The sequence below is a fragment of the Drosophila eugracilis genome, unplaced genomic scaffold (assembly GCF_018153835.1).
Source record: "Drosophila eugracilis isolate 14026-0451.02 unplaced genomic scaffold, ASM1815383v1 contig_2147, whole genome shotgun sequence".
Classification (NCBI taxonomy): domain Eukaryota; kingdom Metazoa; phylum Arthropoda; class Insecta; order Diptera; family Drosophilidae; genus Drosophila; species Drosophila eugracilis.
In genome coordinates this window covers 2,343,926-2,364,153 of record NW_024573030.1, presented here as the reverse complement: position 1 = coordinate 2,364,153, position 20,228 = coordinate 2,343,926, and the positions used below count along the sequence as shown (strand labels likewise).

General features: G+C 42.5%; 1 protein-coding gene across 2 annotated transcripts in view; it reads right to left on the bottom strand.

Annotated features, from left to right (window-relative positions):
* The window catches only part of LOC108103282, a 47,765-nt gene that overhangs the window by 4,997 nt on the left and 22,540 nt on the right, over nt 1-20,228 (bottom strand). The window contains exons 1-3 of one of the 2 annotated variants that reach the window (XM_017208692.2): nt 8,768-9,428; nt 2,766-3,191; nt 2,345-2,653 (exon numbers count right to left, since the gene is read on the bottom strand). In XM_017208692.2, coding sequence (XP_017064181.1) covers nt 2,345-2,653; nt 2,766-3,191; nt 8,768-8,822 — 790 coding nt within the window. In that variant the 5' untranslated portion in view covers nt 8,823-9,428. Of the gene's footprint in view, nt 1-2,344; nt 2,654-2,765; nt 3,192-8,767; nt 9,429-20,228 lie in introns of those variants that run through there. The other variant, XM_017208693.2, reaches the window with a different exon arrangement.

Sequence of the window (20,228 nt, the reverse complement as noted above, 5' to 3'; positions counted from 1 at the left end):
TGAAAATAGGTTTCCCTAATTTAATAATTTTCCATTTTATGTAAATATCCAAAATTTTCATCATTTTTTTTGTATACATTTTTTTCCTCTCTGCACTTTGATTTCTTTCTGTGAAAGACAAAAGGCGGATGTGCTGTCACCGGAAATGGCAAATTGACCGCCAGGAAGTGCAGTCGTCACACAGTGCGTATGAGAGATTTTAGCCAGCGGGTGGGCGGTAAAACACACACACAAAAGGGTTGTGTGCGCGTAATGGGATAATTGTTGCAGCTTCGCCAACTGTCAACATCCTAAGCCAAAAAAGTCTATGTCTGTCCTGTGTGTGTATCCTTTTTCCGGGCATTTTTTGCACTGCACAAAGGACAAAGGGAAAAGGGGACACCACCCGGCGACATCTAATCCTTTGCAGGACGTGGACTGGCATGAACCAAAGGCATTAGCCATTGATTTCGACCATTCGACCATTCGCTTTGAGGTTTTTACACTCGTTTCTCGTTTCTTTTTATTCTGGCTTAGTGCCAGCCAGCATGAGTCAATAATTGCGGTCTGAGCTTTAACCTACCAAAGAAAGAAAAAAAAAAATAGAAAAAGAAACCCCCCTTAATGCCGCACCTGAACCGTGACCCTTAACCTCCTTAAACCCTTTAGCCCCCTTAACCCTTAACCCTTGGCCCTTAACTACTGATGGGGTTTCATTGTCGCTGCGGTCGCGACATGCTGAGCCTCGAAATTGATAATTAACACGACGCGCTGACAGGTGAAAAGTCCTGTGGCAAGGACATGTTGCATTTACATTTTTGCAACAAATATCCATTTTGTTGACAGTTGGCTTTCTTTTATTCAACGAACAGCGGCTGACTGACTGACTGCCTGACTGGCTGGTTGCCATGGCGTATTTATAATTACCAAATGGCCAACAATGGCCCAAAAGGAAGGAGTTAGGTTGGACAGCCCAGTAAAGTAAAGTACGGAGAAAAAAGCAGCAGAAAAAAACGGGGGAAAAAAAGCCAGAACAATACGTAATTAACGCAGCTCTTTGCGATGTGTCTGTATCTGTATCTCCAGATGTATCTGTATCTGTATCTGTAAATGTATCTGTATCTGTATCTGTATCTGTATCTATATATACAATACACATCTGTGGATCTGTGACTTGTCAGTTGGCATTGTCGGGAATCAAACAACTTTTTTTTTCTCGCCGTATTGTCAGTGACTTTTGTTGTTTCGCTGTTCGTGTCAAAAAGCGCAAAAGTTCAAGGGTTAAACGTGGCGTACATATGTGTAGCTGGTAACTTCTTCTATCCCTTGACTCGGCTCCCTCTCTATCTCGCTGATATTCCAAGTTTTTAAGGCCAATTTGATGTTGTGAGTCAATCGCTTTTCAGCTGACACGCGACCTTCAGTTTACCTATATGCTGACCTCTCTGGACAACAATAATAATAATAGAAAGAAATAAAAACAAAACAATGGCCAGCACTTTCATGACGAAGGAATTCTTGTACTTATATTTTGTATTTCATATTTTTTTTTGTTTTTTGTTCTTTGCAAAATTTCCCTTGTTTTTGTTTTTTTTGGTCGCCTTTTGTGCGTGTGTCAAGTCCAGTGCGATGTCCTTTGTCCAGTCAAGTGGCCTTTCACCCCCTTTGGCATTCCTTAGCTGTTTTTGAGGCATTCAAATTACCCTCGAGGGCAGCTTCCGAGCTTTTAGAGTGAGCTCCGGATCTCTGGCTCCGGCTTTATTGTCCTGCCTGGTTACCCTCCTTAACCGTTGCCATATTCCTACTTTGTTTTTGCTATGTTTTTTGTATTGCTGTCTTTGGCTTTTCATCATCATTTGCATTGAAATGTCAAAGTCAAAGGCCAAAATGACAGAGAGAGAGAGAGAGTGGGCTCGATTGTCGCGCTGTCCGAGTGTCCTTTTTCGTCCTGCTGCCATTGCCACTGCAGTTTATCAGCATTGAGAGCTTCGCTTTGAAGTCCACAGTCCGCTGTCCGCAGTCCGCAGCCTGCAGTCCATATTCCGTATGTCCGTAAGTCCACAGTTCACAGCCCGCAGTGTCCGCGCTTTTTTCCCCGTATTATGATTTTTGTGTACTTTTTTCTTAGCTCCCCCTTCCCCCACCGCCCGCCTCTCCCGAAGATGAACCAGGGGTTTGATTTTACTCTTTTTGTTTTTGATTTAATGCAGCTGCAGCTTATCGGCGAGCTGCCCGCGGCCCGATCATAACATCAAACACATTTTTTATTCAACGCTGGCTGCTTTGGTGGGAATTTTAATTTTGCCACCCAAATATGCGCCATGTTATTTGGGCAGAATGGGCCAGGATGGATGGACGGACTCACCTGTGTGGACTGTATTGGCCTCGGCATCGACCAGCTCCATTTTGGGCCGCTTGGCCAGTGACCTCTCCTCCTCGTGCTCCTCCTCATCATCATCATCATCCTGACGATGATGGTGATTTACACCTTCCTCCTCGTAGGGCTCTTGCTTAACCTTGGCCTGCTGATCCTCCCGCTGATCCTGCTCCTCCATTTCACAGCTACTGTCGCCCGAGGATTGGCGCTCAATGGCAGCCGGGCTGGAGGGGGCGGCATTTGAATCGAGGGTGGTGGCGCCCGTCTCACTGTCCTTGGGCGTGGTATTGTCGTTTTCTAACAGGGTAGAGGAGGGCGATCAAGGAGTTTGGTTATTAGTACACAGAGGAAAAAGTTGGGTCGGTCATTTTATTACTAAAACGAAAAACTAAAAAGCCAGAAAACTTACCATCTACTAAACGCTTCGGCGTACTGCTGGCTCCGTCGGCCAAAAGGTCCGCCGGACTCGGTGGTGGTGTGTGTATCCTCGAACCGCTAGCCGTGCTACTGGCTGCTGCCGCCGCCGCCGCTGCTGCTGCTGCCGCTGCTGCTGCAACGGCTGCTGCTGCTGCTGACGCTGGTGCAGATTTGCGACCGGAAATTGGGGCGGAGATCGAGGGGCGGCGATTGACAAGGCTAAGCGGACGTCCTTCCTCCGCATCGCGATCCATTTGTGGATTCTGAGTGGCACACTGACCATAGTTCTCCTTGTTGCACTGCAGCACCTTGTGCTGGATGAACTTGACAATGTCCGATAGGGCGAACGCCTTCTGGCAGGCGCCGCACGTGAGGATGTCCTGTGTGGCCACGGCATCGTTCTCTGTGGAGTCGGAATCTGAAAGAATGATAAAGAAAGTTAGTTAGTTAGAGCTCAGTTCGGTTCATAAATATTCTCCATTCCCAAGGCTTATTTAAGACCTTGTTTTATGGGCATACCAAAGGCGTGTTGGGCTTCATTAATTGTTCTCAGTGCAAGTGAAAATCCCTCCCCTCCCCTCTGCTATTTACATATGGCCAGATAAACAAATATATAGAGTGAGATGGCAGAGAGAGAGGAGTGAGTCTCATGCCGCGAATGCCAATCTCTGTGCACTTTAATTTATTTGCCGAAATGCCGGGGAATACAATAACAACAGCAATAATAAAAATAGCCCAACAACCGCCAGTATTTGCATATATGGGTGGGTGTGGTGATGGTAAAGGAGATTCCCCCCCAAGCTCAGAATTCAGGATTTTCGCTTTTGGTTTTTGGTTTTTCGGTGGTGGATTGATTGTGTGTGCATGACCATAAATTCCAGTAGCTCGGCAATTAATTCAAGAGCTTTTTGCCATACATACCGAGTATAGTATCTGCGGTTGTCATGGCTTATCTGGCCCAGAAAATTAGCAACACCAGTGGAAATATGGAGCAGAGGAACAGAACAGAAGAACCGAACGAAACTTAAGCGCCCCGAAGGCAGTAGAACTTTTGTTTTCGATTCCATCGACAGGACTTGATTGACCAGAATGGTTTTTCCTCAGTTCAGGGAGGGCGAAGGCGGGGGTTTAAGATATAGAACAAGGGGAGGACTCTTTTTGTAGCCGCAGGAGACTCGGGGGGAAGAGAAAAAAAGTTGAAATCGAAAATGCAAAAGTTTTCGGTCAAGCGAAACTTCTTTGTCATTCGTTTTTTTTCTTTTATTTCTTTCACATCGCTGCCTTTCTAAAACTAAAATCACATATTTATATCACCACCTTCTTTAGGGTTCTAAAAACTATAATCACTAGACGTTATAGACCTTATTTTTTATCCCTCTGACTTTAATCGAAGACATCATCCTCAATTACAGGACATCTCCCCAAACACACACACACACCCAAACCCATGGTTGTCAATTAGGAAATAGATCTATGAATTATTGACTCCCTGTCGCTTTGCCACTTGTCTTCTATTCTCGTATACATTCGTTTTTTATGTCCATTCCGGGGGCAGTTGAAGCAATTTGCGGCTTGCCCGGGTCCAAACAATAACTAATGCGCCCTAAGCGGGGATATTTCGCCCGCCCTTCCAATTGTCCTGCTCCTGCCAGGAGCTATGCTTTTTTTTTATCAATTGATTGTCCTGCAAGGATGAGGGTGATATATTTATACACACACACATACGATGTCGTCTGTAATTTCTGCTGATTGCCTGGGTGGGCTATGCCCAATTTTCGCTTCATTTTTTTGCTGTTTTCCCTCCCAAAAAAAAAATATGTTTTTTCCTCTACGAGTTGATCTTTTTCCGGACATTTTCCGGCTGATTATTAGTGTTTTATTTATTGATTGGTCGGTCATGCCATTGGCCAGACCCAAAAAAAAAACGAAAACGAAAACGAAGAGCAGGTAAAGCCAAGTAAAGGTGAGCTGCTTTCTGGTACCTGCTGTCTTCTGTCTTGCTTAAAACCATAAATAGGGGGCGTGGTTGAGCTGGTAAAATGGCCGGGGGCGTTGCCCGATGATATTTGACTAACCGATTAGATTAAATGTTTGCTTAGAGATTAGCAAAAGATAGCAGACTGACTGCAAGTTATGCTTATTTATTAACGAAAAAATAAAGGAGAAACTTATTGACAGCATGCACAATATTGCGCCAGATGAAGAGGGTTAATACTATCGAAGGGGTAAGAAGGTTAAGGTAGCAGGCAGGCAGGCAGGGAGAAAGGTGAAAGGGTGTGAAAGGTTGGCTGTCAAATGTGTCAGTTCGCCTGACAAGTGTCAACAAAGTCCTTGCCAAATAGATTTCATAAAAGTGCCAGCTTATCGAGACCGAAAAGTCATAAATTGCATTAACCCTTTCGGGAGTGACCAAATCGAATGCGATTTAGTTAGCTCAGATAGTCAATATATATAGTAAGAGAGAGAGAGAGAGAGAGAAAGTGAGAGAGAGAGAGGACATTTACTGCCTTTATTCCAAGATTTTGATTTCCTTTTGGCCACATTTCCATACAATTAGCCCATAATTCTCTATGCATTTCGCCATGCCCTGATTAAGTGCTACATTGCCTGGCCTGCCTTTAGAGAAATCTGAATTTATTGGCCTGTGTGATGTCATTGGTATCTCCCACTACCTCCCCCTCCCCCTTTCATATATGCGTAATTAATTCAGACATTTTCCACCCCAGGAATATAATAAATTGAAGTGCGTCGATTTGTTAAACGCGCAGCTTAAGTCAAATATTTACGAGCTGCGACTTTGGCCTAAAGCACTCCTGGCCATTTAATGCATGCCTGCGGCTATTAATATCCCCCCCGAAAGGAAGACAGACTCCCATATGTATATATCTTTTAGGAGGGGGGGCGGTGGGTTAGCCAAGTAGGACAATTAAGAATTAACATATTAATAGAAGTTTTGCGCAAATTATCAGGACAAGAAAATATGAAATTCGTTTGGCTCCTTGTATTTTTGTTATTTATAACGTTCTTGTGTTATTGACTGCCCAGGGTTTGAGATGGGGGCGTGTGGCGTGTGGCAGGCCGAAAACAATACGTTGATTGTGCTAATTTATGCCCCCCCTATACATGGCTGGAACACACACACAAATACACATACACATACACCAGAAGTACCACCAAAGAGTCGAAGGATTCGAAGGATTCGGTTTTATGGCCCAAAGGTTATGGGTGGCTGCTCTATCTTTGGGGTTGCCATAAAAACCAGGCAGAGAGCGCCACATGGTCGTCGTCCGCGTCGACTGTTTTTAGGTGCTCGCAGCTTTGCCGAACGAAGGACGTAGAACACCGATGAAAAATGGCGTCAGCCACGAAAAACTGGACCAACTATCGTTTTGGGAAAGTATGAAAAAAGAATGTTAAGACCTCTCTTAGGCCTCTTTAAGGCCTCCCACAATTGGTTTACAATTTTAAAGAGGAAAAACTAACTAACTAATCCAATAACTTTTATTAACTTTCCTTTCAATATTTCCCTTCAAATCGTAACCCTAAGACAGCTGGTATGGCTATCCAATATCGAATTATAATGACTCCAAGTGCTCCACTTCGTTGACGGGTGGTTAAATAAAAAACAGAGTAGAAATAATAATAATAATAACGAACGCCCCGAAAATGCTGAGTAAATATTTAAAGACAACACCGAACGCGCCGAACTCTTTTTTTCTCTTCGACTTGTTGTTGCTTTTTTTTTGGCCAACTCATTTAAAAGTTTAACAACGGAAAAAAAAAGGGTTAAGCAAATTCGAAATTCTTTTTGTGGCAGGCGATAACAGTCAACGTGGGCGTACTACTAGTAGTAGTAGTAAATATATATAAAGGTTGTGTCCAACAGGCGGTTTTTTTCTGTTTTTTTTTGGCTGACAGTGACAAAGCGACGTCAGCAGCTGAAAAACTGAAAATCAACTTGGAGTCAAGCGGCCCCCGGACTTAATTTGTTTAAACAAATTACGTGTGGATAACACAGCGATACGGATACATGGAAAGGTGTTTAGCAGCTGAAACTATAACAAACAGAGCGGTATGCTTAAATATATATATCACCCATATATATATATATATATATGGGTGATATAGTGTATGTAGCAATGCCTGGAATCACAATGATTTCTGTTGTGCGGGGGCGCAACAATGCGAGTATCGAAGCCCCGAACGAAGCCTTATCACTCCGCTCCGCTTTGGCCTTTGCAAAGTGTTTTAGCATACAAAATTTGGTTTTATTTGCCTCTGCCTAATGTCACCCAATAGAGCTCGTTTTCTGGTGGTTTCTGATGGTTCCAGGGATTCATGAGTTCCCGGGGGGTTTTTTAGGGGCGAACAACAACAACAAAAAAGAAGAAGCGAAGAGTTAGCCAAAAGCTAGCGCTGACTGCTGATAACACCCGCATATGGCGGCAAGGTAAGCGACTGGATATCTGGACAAACAAATGAGCAAACAAATGGAACCCCCGACCGTAAACCAGAGACCAGAGACCACAGACCAGAGACCAGAGAGACCACAGACCCGTAGACGGACGATACGTACCCACAGTTACCCCCGCCGCCAGGTTGAGTGAATGAGCCATATGCAAATATGGCCACGGCCTGAAATCGGGCATTAACATATAGTCCACGTGTGCGTTTGTCTGTGTGTTAAAGCTGGACACACATGGCGACTGATAAGCCAAAAGGAAATGGGCACAAGGTATGAAAACATTAACAGCAACAGCAACAAGAAGAACATTCAACCAGCAATTAATAATTATAGTCAGATGGAAACATAAATATCTTTTAGTTAAGAAGGTTTGACTTAACTTTTGCTATAAGTTAAGACTTTTCCTAGAACTTTATTTCAAAAAACTGAAAGCCTCATTAAGGTAGTACTAATAACTATGATTAATCTGTAACTTGTAACTTGACATCCACCTATCTAGAACATTTAATTAGAAGTTTAAGTTCCGGCTAGTCGAATTGGCCTTTTGAAGTTGTGCGTTGTTTGAACATCCGTTTGTAATCGAAATGTAAGTTTAAGGTGGACCCGATGGGCAAAAGACCCGCTCTGTTTGCTTAGAGCCAATGAAATGTTACCATTGTTGTTCTCTGTTCTCTCGGTTCTTTTGATAAGACCTAGACTCTCGTGTGTTGGCTTGTAAGTTTTACTTTTCATTTTCAGGTCGTTGTTTTCCTCTGGCCTGTTGTTTTTGTCTTTTTGTCGCTAAAATATTTATATTTGTATTGTGAGCAAGGTGCAGAGAGGCGATATATATATATAGAGAGAAGTTTGTTTTATTTCCCGAAAGTCAACGACAGCCACGACGGACATATGTAAATATAGCTGCGATCCATATAGGTAGGTAAGTAGGTTGCCCCCGCCCCCCTCTTATACCTTCTATACCACTAAGTAAGTGTTTCTGTGTGTGTGTGTGTGTGTGTGTGTGTGTGTGTGTGTGGTGTGGGTGCGGGCGTTGGCTTATTGTTATTGTTGTTGTTCTGCTTTTTCTTCCCCAGTACAACGAGCGCTTATCAAAAATTGTATGCACATTTGCCTGTTTTTTATTTTTTTTTTTTTTATCTATTTGGGGGACAACATAGAGCGACAACGGCGAATGATTAAAGAGACACCCATGAAAAAGACACCCATGGTAAAAAGAAGTACCGCACCGCAACGCACCGCAGAGCAGAGCAGAACAGGAAGAGCTGCTATAGGAATTTCTGGGAAGTTCCAAGAAATGCTGCGGTTATCTCCGTCCAAGATACACGCCTCTGGTCTGGCCAATTGCTTATTGGGAAACACACTTTTCGGGTTTTATTTTTTCTTCTTGTCTTTCAAAATATTATAAAGATTTTTGGGGCTAGTCATTTGAAAGATTTTAAAGTTAAAACCCTAAAGAAACACTTTAGAATGGGATCCTATCCATTCTGCCTATTGGAAAGTAGTTTTTGGAAAGTTTTGAGAAAACTTACGGCTCAGCGAACGGAATCCATGATCCTCACTGATCGACAGCATTTTGTTGTACATCTTGGCTTGTGTTTAAAAAAAAAGTTGTTTTGGGATTTTGTGTTTTCGTTTTGTTTAACGTTTCGAACTCTCTTAACACATCACAAGTTTTAGTTGGTTTTTGTGGTTTTTGGTTTCAAAAAAAAAAAAAATAGTTTTTGTTGACAATAAAAAAAAAGGCGAAAGGCACGAAAAGATTTTGTTGACAGACACACACGATCGTAGGTAATCCAATTGTCCTGCGTGTGTGGTTGTCCAAGAATGTTTGTTTGGTTTTTTACTTGTTTGTTTTTTATGTTTTATGTTTTTTTTTTTAGCACTTTCACAAGACACGAAGCGGCAACGGTTTGTTGTATTCTCTGGCGTATCGGTTAAACCGTTTCGAGTGATTGCGAGGTAATTTGGTTTGGTTTTGTAAATGATATATAAAAAAAAAATCGACGTGTTTGTCGGCCGAAGGATCTGAATCAGAATTTGATTTGATCTCAGGTCGTGTGCAGTATGTTGTTGACCCCTCGGAGGCTTCACGTGGACTGACAGCTAGTTGGCTTCCTGGGACGCTCGAGGGTCGTCGACGGTCGTCGTCGTCGGTCGCTCAATCCTGACGCTGAGGCTGTGCGGTCGCCGTTGCCGCTGCCGTTGACGTCGACAGAGGCAGCATTTTTTTACTCACACACACCGAACGCTCAGTCGTCTTCCCTTTGACCCTCAAGGGTCGGGGCTACGACAAAAAAAAAAAAAAAACCATATAGGAAAAAAAACGTGTGTAGTCACCACTACACACACACACACACACGGCCAGGGGTTGCTGGCCTCCCTTCGCCTCTCTCTCACTCTCACTCTCACCCTCTCTCTCTCTCTGTCTCGCACATGTTCGAGTTGCGAGTGGACCAAAGGAATATATGTGAGTTTGGGAAATAGGGGGATGAATTCATCTGCGGACTACTGTCCGTCGCTGCCGGCGCCAACGTCGACAGTGGCAGCGACGGCGACAGCGTCTTCTAACCTCCCCCCTTCCCCCCCACCAAATCCGCCTTCGTTAGAGGAAAATCTCTCCATCTCACATGGAAAATAGAAAACCCGTCGACTGTCCGCCGCTAATCGCTGCCCAAATTGAGTTGTTAGACAGCAGCAGCAGAGGGTTAAAACGCCGACGAAGGAGTAAAACTATAACTGTGTCATGGCTATAATGTTTGGGAAAGGGTAACTAATTGGGGGATGGGGGAGAGGGGGTGGTTAGACTGTTAGAACAAGTTCTAGAGGCAGTGACCGACTGACCAATGGCAGGACACATCACTTGGGGTTGGCCACTCGAGGGATCCTGACTTGAGAGATATCCCAAGGAAGCTAAACTTGTCTTAGTTTTCTAACTTAAAAAGCTAACAGAAGAGCTTCTAAACGTAGTCTAATTTATTGATTGATTACAAAAAGAAAACTCCTTATTGGTAATTCTTGTATTTATCACTTTAAAGGGGTGTAATATCTACGAAATTAGGTTATAATTTATATCATTTTGTGCATACCATTTAACCCTATTACCTGAGAGATAGTTTTCTAACCAGCGAGAGATTTTGATCTTACTGAGATTGCTATTAAACCCTCATCTTATCTTTCTTATCTGTCATTTCTTATGTGTCATAAGTTTTCCCAGTACTTAATATCAATTATATTTACATACAAATTTAGCCTTTAGTTTCCTGATATTAGAAAAAGTTACCAAAACCATCCAAAGATGATATAAGCTTAGAATACAAGCTTACTTTCTGTAGATCAACTTAAGCAGGGAGACGACATTGAGATCATTTCTGAGAGGGGGTTCTCCAGCAAGCATCTTAAGCGGGATGCTTGATCTAAATTTCAGTTGAGAGAGAGCTATTTATGGAGACAATGCTCCACCTTAGATCCTGTCAATGTCGAAGTTCCTTGAACTCTCTCCAATACTCATTCCTTTCCCCTCTCTCTCTCTTTTAGAATCTTAGAATCTCACTGCCTCAGCATGGGTTTTGCGCAGTTTCCTCTCAACAAATTCCCATCGCGGAAGCTGCGCAATAAGTGTGGCGACCAGCCCCGATCTCACAATCTTCTTCCTTCGGGATACATACCATACATATATCTAATAATAGAGGGGATTCGGGGAAGGAGATGAACATGGAGATGGAGATGGAGATGGAGATGGACAGGCGGATGCGTAACATTTTCTAAGATTTTCTTCTTCTGCCTCGTTGCTTAATCCTTTCCCTTTGTCAGGGGGTAAACGGATTTCTTTTTTTTTTTTTTGTGTTCCCGATGTGTGTTGTTTTTTTACTTAACTATGCCCTATACCCTATACCCTACCATGCCATCACGAACCCTGCTTTTTTTTTTGCGCGCGCATTTGATTTACCCCTCGGCACAGGACGAAGACGCAGCGGCGCCTGCGCAGATGCTAGTTGTTGCCTTGTAAAAGGATGCTGCTAATGTCCTGGAACGTTAAGAAGCAGGAAAAAAAAAACTCCGTCCTTTGTGCGTCCTTTAATCAAACGCAAAAGGGGCAGCAGGGGCGCTGGGGGTAGGTCGGATTGGGAGGAGGGCAGGAGGACAGGAGCCATGCACAGGACATCCAGCCCGCGTCCTGTCGCCTTGCAATTATTTTTTATGCAATTTTTAGCGATCGCCGCCGCCTGCTTTTCTTCTTAAAGTTTCCTTTTGTATTTCTTTCGTTTTTCCCTTTGTCCTGGGGGGTAGTGTGATTTTTTTTCGGTCCTTTTTTTTGCAACCCCCGAAGGATCTGCAAGGAGCTGTGCAAATTCTCCTGCGAGTTCTTCTTGAGTCCAGGTAGCCTCCCTGTGTGTGTGTGTGTGTGTGTGTGTGTAACGGCATTTTTTGTTCTATGCAAATTTTTTCCTTCCTTCCCCGATATTAATTTTTTATTTGCCCCTCGTGCGTGTCCTTATTGTTTTTTTTTTTTTTTTTTTTTTACCCTTCTCCCTGTCCTCCCGATTTTTTCCGTGTGTGTGTGCGCGCCTTGGGTTTCCATCCCCTTCCCCTTTCTTCCGTTGTTTTTTTTTTTCTTTTTCATTTTTTGGGTGGTGGCCAAGATTTTCCCAAGATATGAATCGCACGGGGTGTGGGGTGGCGTTTGTGTCACATGTGAGGCGGCAGGCAGGAGAGGTCGTTTTTTTTTCTTTTCGCCTTATTTAGATAGAGGGTCCTGGACGAGGACAAGGACGAAACAGCCGGCGCAGCTTCGCATTGATTACCGTCGCTTTTTTAATTCAATTCAAACAATGATAAAAACGAAGATGGTCTTGGGTTCCGTGTGTGTCTCACCCTAAGACGGGCAATTGTCGTCTCCCCTTGGATTCCTTCCTTTTTTTTTTACCTTTACATTTTTTTCTCTTGGCTGGCTGTCATTCCTTTTTTTTTTTTGATAATTTTCCCTTGATATTCACGTTTTCCTGAGGCCAGCTACGGTTTAAATGAGCAAAACTCACTGGAAATGCATTCGTTTTTAACGGAAAATTTATGGCCCACAGGAAGGGTGACCGGTTTTCGGGGCTATGGCTGCTTTTTAGTTTTTTTCGTTTCATTATTATTTTTTTTTTTTTTAAGATTTCTTGGTTTTCTGGGTTGGCTGGTTTCTGCGTGTTGCAGATAGAAATCCTGCGGCAAGGATTTTCGAATATTTTAAGCAAAAAGTGTATGGAAATTTGATCGGTTTGTAACGGTTTCCAAGATAAGTTGGAAAACGAAGAAGTTTTTTTCAAAATTAAAAAAAAAACTAAGGAAGCTGGAAAAAAAGTCTCAGGCTGTTAGGCGGAAAACTAGTTTGTTTTTTTCTACTCTTTTTCTACTTTGGAAACTTTCTTTAAATTTTAAAAAATATTTTTTGTAAATCTTTTCAATTTTTAATAATTTTTTCTTTGACAAATTATTCTCTAGAATCCTTCCTAGAAAACTTCCACTGCCTTTGTCCCACAACCAGTTCCCTAAATCAGTTTTGGCTGCAACCGTTTGTAATCTTTGCGTTAGATTCTTGACCCTCAACCTGCTGATGTCCACCTTGAAAAACTCACAGGACTCTATTGTTGTTGTGATTGGATTTGTCATCTTCACGCATCGTGTCGGTCGGTCAAATCAATCAGTTTCTCGGCATCTCCCAAAAATATATATATATATTTTCCAATATTTTCAAACCTTTGTTTGGGAAACGGTTGAGTGGCCCTGTGAGACATTTGCTAATTCCCAAAAATAAGGTGAAACACGTCACTCTGCATAATGGACCCCAAAAAAAGACAGAAAAAAAAGGTGAAAGATATAGACAGAGAGAGAGAGAGAGAGAAAGAGAAACTCCGAAATTATGATTATATTTCTGTGCCAGTGACAATTATTGTTCGAGGTGCTCCTTTCACGATCATCATCACGATGATGAAATGTTGTCGGCGGACGTGGACACAGGTCGCTTCGGTCCCAAAAGACCGCTCAGACCCATACACACACACAGATACAGATACAGATACAGATCTGATATACAAAGGCGCTGCCCAGATGCGAATGCCCAGATATGAGTTGCGGGGGCGAGGGACAAAGCCACTAAATAGCTGCACGTTGGACAGACTCGCATCTTGGACATGCCAAACGATTGGAGATCGTTGAAGGGAAGATGTGGATAGAGAAGAGAGAGGCATTGGCGGAGGTTGAGGGCCTGCAACTGAGGAAACTGGGACTTTCTGGGGTTTCTCTGGGGAGCAGCGTCATCATTGACACGCAGATTGTGCAACTACAAAGGAGAATTTCAGACCAGCCAATGTCCAAGGGCCAGGGTGAAACTACACAGGGAGAAATACTATACAAAAATAAAGAACTAAAAAGGAAAAACACAAATTTAAACCCTGAATAAATGTTTGTGAACAAATTATGAAAAACAAAACTTGGAATTACAGGAAATATGATTTTTCATAATCTTTTTCTCTCTCTGTAAACCCACACATTGAAAACTTTCTTCGCTGACGGCTTTTGTGTGGCAGGTAATGAAAATAGGAAAATAAGCTAAGCGGCGGCGGCGGTGGCGGCGGCTAGCGTATGACGACAATTACTCAAGTGACATCTCCATCAGCGAACGGAGATCTTTTGGTCGCCACGCGGATGGACGTGAACGTGGACGTGCCCATCTTTTTTTTGGCCTCGACTTTTTGGACCTGGTCAAAAGGGGTCTTTCGCTGAATGATTGTTGGTGTAGCTGTTGGTGTTGATGTTGCCCCATTTCGGATTTACAGACTGAACCGCAGCCTCAATGCGGCTGTGTCCCCGTGTACGTGTCTCGCATATTGAACGAGACGACCATAACTATATATCCACCCAGTTGAAAGAAAGCAGCGACCAAAGGCCTCAGTAAACGAGGAATGTGTTGGCTATATGGCGAATGGTGAATGGTCTACGAAATCGATATTTATGGAGTAATCAGAGAGTTCGATTTATGCGATGCGGCTCAAAGTCAGGCCAAGGTGCTGAGATTCCGTTGAGGCAGCTCAAGAACTCTAAAATAAACTGGCTATAAGTTTTATTTTTATATTCCTTAGGCCAGCTATCAATACAGTCAAGACCTAAGGAAAGCATTGATCGAGATTAACTTGTTCGAAACAAGACCAAAAATGGTCCAAGTTTGACACAAATTGCAATGTTTTCAGCGGTTTCTTATCTATAATTTCGTTAAATGAAGAGGCACAGCAAAAAGAGAGACTGTTTTGAGCAGCTAACGACCTCACCTTTCGATCCATGTGACTGTCTGGCTAATTTTGGGAAATTCAAAATTTTACAAATTTTCGCATTTTTTGTAAGGGGTACCATCATCTTTTTTTTCGAAAAATGGCCAAAAATTAAAAGTTTCCAGATTTAAAGGAAAACCAATTGGGGATCATAAGAATCAAATTACGAGCCCTACGAGGTATTACATTCCTCATTTGGCCCATTTTTAGCTGTGCTATGGCCAAAAAACTGAATTTTTTCAGCTCAAAATCGAGTATACGTCGTTAGACAGCAGTGCTTCCGGTTTAGTTGCCGTGGCTTAGCTCTAACTTTGTCAAAAAGAGCCGCATAGCTAAAGCAATGACTGTTTTGTGCAGCTTAATACCGCAACTTAAAACCCCTATACTTGCTTTTATCATTATTGATCTGGTTTTTCTGAGCGAGCTTTGAATTAATGGCTAAAAAATCGAAATACCTATTTCTGACAGAAATTTGTAATATTATTTTCGGTTTTTCAGCTCTTGCTCGGCCAAAACAAGCCGCAGAGCCAAAAGAGCGACTGTTTTGTGCTGCCAACGACCAGCACTAAGTACCCCTATCACTCGATTTTCGATTTTGAGAAAATCGATTTTGGCCCCAATTTCGCATTTTTGATAAGGGGTACCATCATCAAAATTTTCAAAAATGGGCCCGAAATGAAGTTTCCCAGATTTGAATGCAAACCATTTGGGAATCATGGCAATCAAGTTACGAGCCCTACGAGGTATTACATTCCTCATTTGGACCAATATTGGCTAAGTTATGAGCAGAATACTGTAATTTTGGGGGGAAGTAAGGAGCAACTTTCTTTGTCAGAGGAAGACCCACAGCTATAATACCGACTGTTTTTGACAGTCAACGAAGGGCTCTCTATCATATGGTAGTTTTCCATTTAAATAAATATAGATAGCCTATAGCCTTGGCTAACTAGAAAGTGATCTAACAATTCGATTGCAATGATCCAAATCGAAAAGTAGAACATCTGGAGGTCCGGTCCTGTTGATCCTAGTTAGCCTTTATCCCATTGCCGCATCTCCTAATGGACTAATGGGCGTGTCATTGCCTACAACACCCACAAAAATATACTTCGTTCAACGAGATGATTTATCCGCAATAAAATCGAGGACAACAGGAGTAAATGTTTTCGGGGCTAAACACACAGGCAACCTGGCGAGTTGCTGACCATTTCAGGTTTGCCTTAGAGAGGACAATAGAGTGGCAGAATAACAGGAGAACGCCCACAGTAGCAGCAGCAGAGATGGATATTTATAAAGGATGTGTTGTCCAGCAGTCACAACAACAGGCACTCACTGGCATGCCCAGTCGTAATCGTAAATAAATTGCACAGGGTTAAGACCACACTGCGACCATCATCAAACAGTAAATGCCGACGGGGCAGTTGGGTGTTAACGCAGTGGGATAATCCCAGGACAAGTGGCGCCTTGGAAATCTAGGCTAAGGCTAAGCTTATGAAGGGGAAAAACTATATTTCGTATTATAATATTTTTTTTTTATAATCAAAAAGAGTTTTTAATTGATCTTCTGCCTCAGCGTTAACCCTTTAAAATCTATGCCCATAACCTAAATCATTAATCAAATTATTTGCAATCGATAATCGACTATAGATCGAGTGCAATGGCATATCGAATTGCCTGCCTTAGCCTAATCTGATGCATTATTATGTCAGTTGGAAATGCGGGCGGCAAAGGGTTAAGCCGTATCGCACTCTACAAATTATCTAAGCTAATTTCGTTTTACAATTTAATTAGTTTGAATTTCCACATGTCCCGCATACAACCGAATTTATTAGCAACGGGCTCTGCGCATGCGTCTCGCCCCCTTTTTCGTTTTTCGGTTTTTCGGTTTTTTTCAGTTTTCAGTATTTTTTGGGCTTGGCCGAAGGTCCGGGGTCTTATCGCCGTCTCCGGCTGGATGATTCAGTCAAGGTAAGGCGGCCAGCAATTGGGTCAGGGAGTCACCAAAAAAAAAAAAAAAAAAGAAAATAACAAAAAACTGGGCCCCAAAAAATAAAGACTCCAAGAAATGTTTATACAAACCGAAAAACACCAAACCAGACTGTTGTCATGCGTGAGTGGGGCGTACTCACTTCCGGCCTTTTTCTTATAGGTTTTTACTCATATTTCACGGCTGATTGAGGTGGAAAATTTAGCCGAGAACCTCGCTCTATAAATTGAAAGACAGTCTTCCCCGATGGGAAGCTTCTACCTACAGTTCTTTGCCAAATAATAGCAATCCCTAGTAGTTGTATTTAAAAATAAACCAAAAGTTGGCTTTGACCATCCATTCCAAAGATTTCAAATCCATCGAACATTATCTGAAAATGATTGAAAATCTTTCTACTTGGTTGAGAAACGAATTTGGCTGTTTGAATTGTCGACTGACCAATGGTATTGGTCTCATTGGCATCGGCGCCTTTCTTTTGGTTCAATCAAAGAAATGCCCAAAACGATTGGATAATTATGGAATCAAAAGCTTGGCCACTGCCTTTGGCTTAATGGGCTTGGCTCGTCTGGCAGATGTTGGCTTTTTGAAAGAGGAATCTAAGAAACTGAAGGACCAGACCTCAAACACCATTGAGGATTATGAGTTCTTCAATCTTGATCAGGATTGAATGCGATGTTTTTTTGCTAAATTTTATGTTTATATACTAACTAATATTATTTAAAAAGAAAAACTAATAAAGAAAATACAAAGAAAATCTGTTTCTTAGGCAATGAAACTCAGGCTTAGCTTAGCTTAGCCTTTCGAAAAGCATCTGCTAATATTATTTTGAGCATGGCTGTGTGTTTGGTGGAAAAGAAAGAGCACAGGCTTGTCTAAATTTGGCATTAATTGCTTGGAAAATGTCGCTCTGCCTGGAAAAATGGAGGGGAGGTAAATGGGTGGGTGGTGGTGGTGCGGGCGATGCTGGTAAGTGGACAAAAGTGTGGGGAGTACTGGTGGTGGTGCTCGTGCAGCTTGCCAGTTTCAATACCAGGTTGCCAGCCAGCGTCTTCGCCGTCGCCGTCTTTGAGGACAATAAAAGTTCGTGAGAACTTGATGCTTATCGAACTGAACTTGCAGACAATGCCGCTGCAGTGGGCAGCGGGATCCAGTCGGGAAATTGGCCAGGAAAATCCAAGGGGGTAAAGGGGTTTAGCTAGCGAACGCTTTGATTAGCCTGAAATGGATCAAAATCAGACACCGATGCTCGCTTCCAGAATATTTCCCACAGTCGCCAGCTGGCTTCTAGCCCTTTTCTTTTCTTTTCCTCGCCAAAGACCCGAAATAAAACCCCTCCTCTCTCTCTCACTCTGCTATTTTCCACTATTTTTGCACACACCTATCTATCTACCTCTTTCACATGATGATGATGACAGTCCTGTATGTGTATGTCCTTCTTAATCCTTTTTCTCACGCACCAAAAAACATTCAATAAAAAGAGAGAGCATCGAGGTTCTAGGTTCTCAAGCATCCTTCGATCTCGATGACACGTCGCAAATATTGGACAGCCTGCAAAATGCGCACTCATTGTCCTGGCGATTTCGCTACAACTGCCCCTGTATCCTGATTCCTGCATTCTGAGTGCTGAATTCAGGGTCCTCAGCCCTTGTTCCCCCGGCATTTACCTTCAGGTAGCGACCTATCATAATGATCGCGGCTGCATCTGCATCCTCATCGATCGACAATAGCCACAAATCCGAATCACGATCAATTCAATTACCAACTCCCCAAGCAGTAGGATCTCCCAGGATCTGTGCACGGATCGCAAGAGGAGCCACGTCACCTGCTCGCATTTCCCATGACAAATAATGTTTTGCGTTTTATTTTTTTGGTTTCCATTTTTGCAACTTTTCCGCTACAACTCGCGGACAATCTGCACTGGCAGAAATCTCATAATTTAACTCTTTTTTTAGATATTCGAACTTAGTCATTTCTGTTTACCTTTACTAAGGAAATCTTTCCTAATACCTTCCTAAAGGTATATTCCAACCCATGAATTCTTTCTAAAAATCCACACAATTTTCTTTCTCTGTAGTGGCTAATCAAGTGGCAGCGTAGCTACGCAAAGGACATTGTCCCACAGGATCTTTTCGCATTTTCCACCGGCGCTGCATTGTCTGCGTCTTTTCTGCTGAAACATGAGGCGGCCAACAAGTGTTTTTTTTTTTTGCTCGGGGTCTCAGGATAGAGGAGGACACAGAATATAAAATTGAGAATTGAGTATCTAGAATCCGGTCTTCAGGAATGAGAAAAGAAAACCCCGGGACCCGACACAGGACTCCTGCATATGCGCTTAGTGTAATGGGATAAGCTGAAGGTCCGCTCTTTATTTTATTTCCATTCCATTCTCCTGCCGTCTTGCAAGTGCGCGATAATGAAATTTTATACTTGTTCCACTGCCACTGGGCATTTCGATGGTACTTTGCTGGGAAATTGTGGGAAAATCTTTGTTAATCCCCAGCCTGATGAATTGTTCGATCGATTGCAGGTGCATCCCCATTGTGAGATCGCAAAAACGAGATCAGGCCGCTGGTGTGAGAGCTTAGCTGGGGTTTCTGGTCTCGATTTGCACAATTGCTGATCGCCGCTCAGCTATCAACGATCAGCGATCAACCATCGAGATTCTTTGGCGGTTCGATAGGAAACAAATTAAATAAGTTTCTCACCAAGGATCGGATGTTCTTATTTAGAAAAACGGGCTTGATCACTATACAAAATGTTAGCAATTTCAAAAATTTTGCAATATTTTTCTTAGTTTTTAAGCCACAACTTCGTCAAATCAAGACGCACATCTAAAGGAATCACTGTTTTGAGCAGCTAACGACCTCACCTTTCGATCCATGTGACTGTCTGGCTAATTTTGGGAAATTAAAAATTTTACAAAATTTCGCATTTTTGATAAGGGGTACCATCATCTTTTTCTTCGAAAAATGGCCAAAAATGAAAGTTTCCCAGATTTGAAGGCAAACCAATTGGGAATCATAAGAATCAAATTACGATCTTTACGAGGTATTGAATTCCTAATTTGACCCATTTTTGGCTGTGCTATGGCTTAAAAACTGATTTTTTTCAGCCCAAAATCGAGTATACGTCGTTAGACAGCAGTGCTTCCGGTTTAGTTGCCGTTGCTTAGCTCTAACTTTGTCAAAAGGAGCCGCACAGCTAAAGCAATGACTGTTTTGTGCAGCTAAACACCGCAACTTAAGACCTCTATACTTGCTTTTATCATTATTGTTCTGGTTTTTCTGTGCGAGCTCTGAATTAATGCCTAAAAAATCGAAATACCTATTTCTGACAGAAATTTGCAATATTATTTTCGGTTTCTTAGCTCTTGCTGGGCCAAAACAAGCCGTAGAGCCAAAAGAACGACTGTTTTGTGCTGCTAACGACCAGCACTAAGTACCCCTATCACTCGATTTTCGATTTTGGGAAAGTCAATTTTGGCCCAAATTTCGCATTTTTGATAAGGGGTACCATCATCAAAATTTTCAAAAATGGGCCAAAAATGAAGTTTCCCAGATTTGAATGCCAACCAATTGGGAATCATGGCAATCAAGTTACGAGCCCTACGAGGTATTACATTCCTCATTTGGACCATTTTTGGTTGTGCTATGGGCCAAAAACTGAAATTTTTGCGTCCAAAATCACGTATACGTCTGT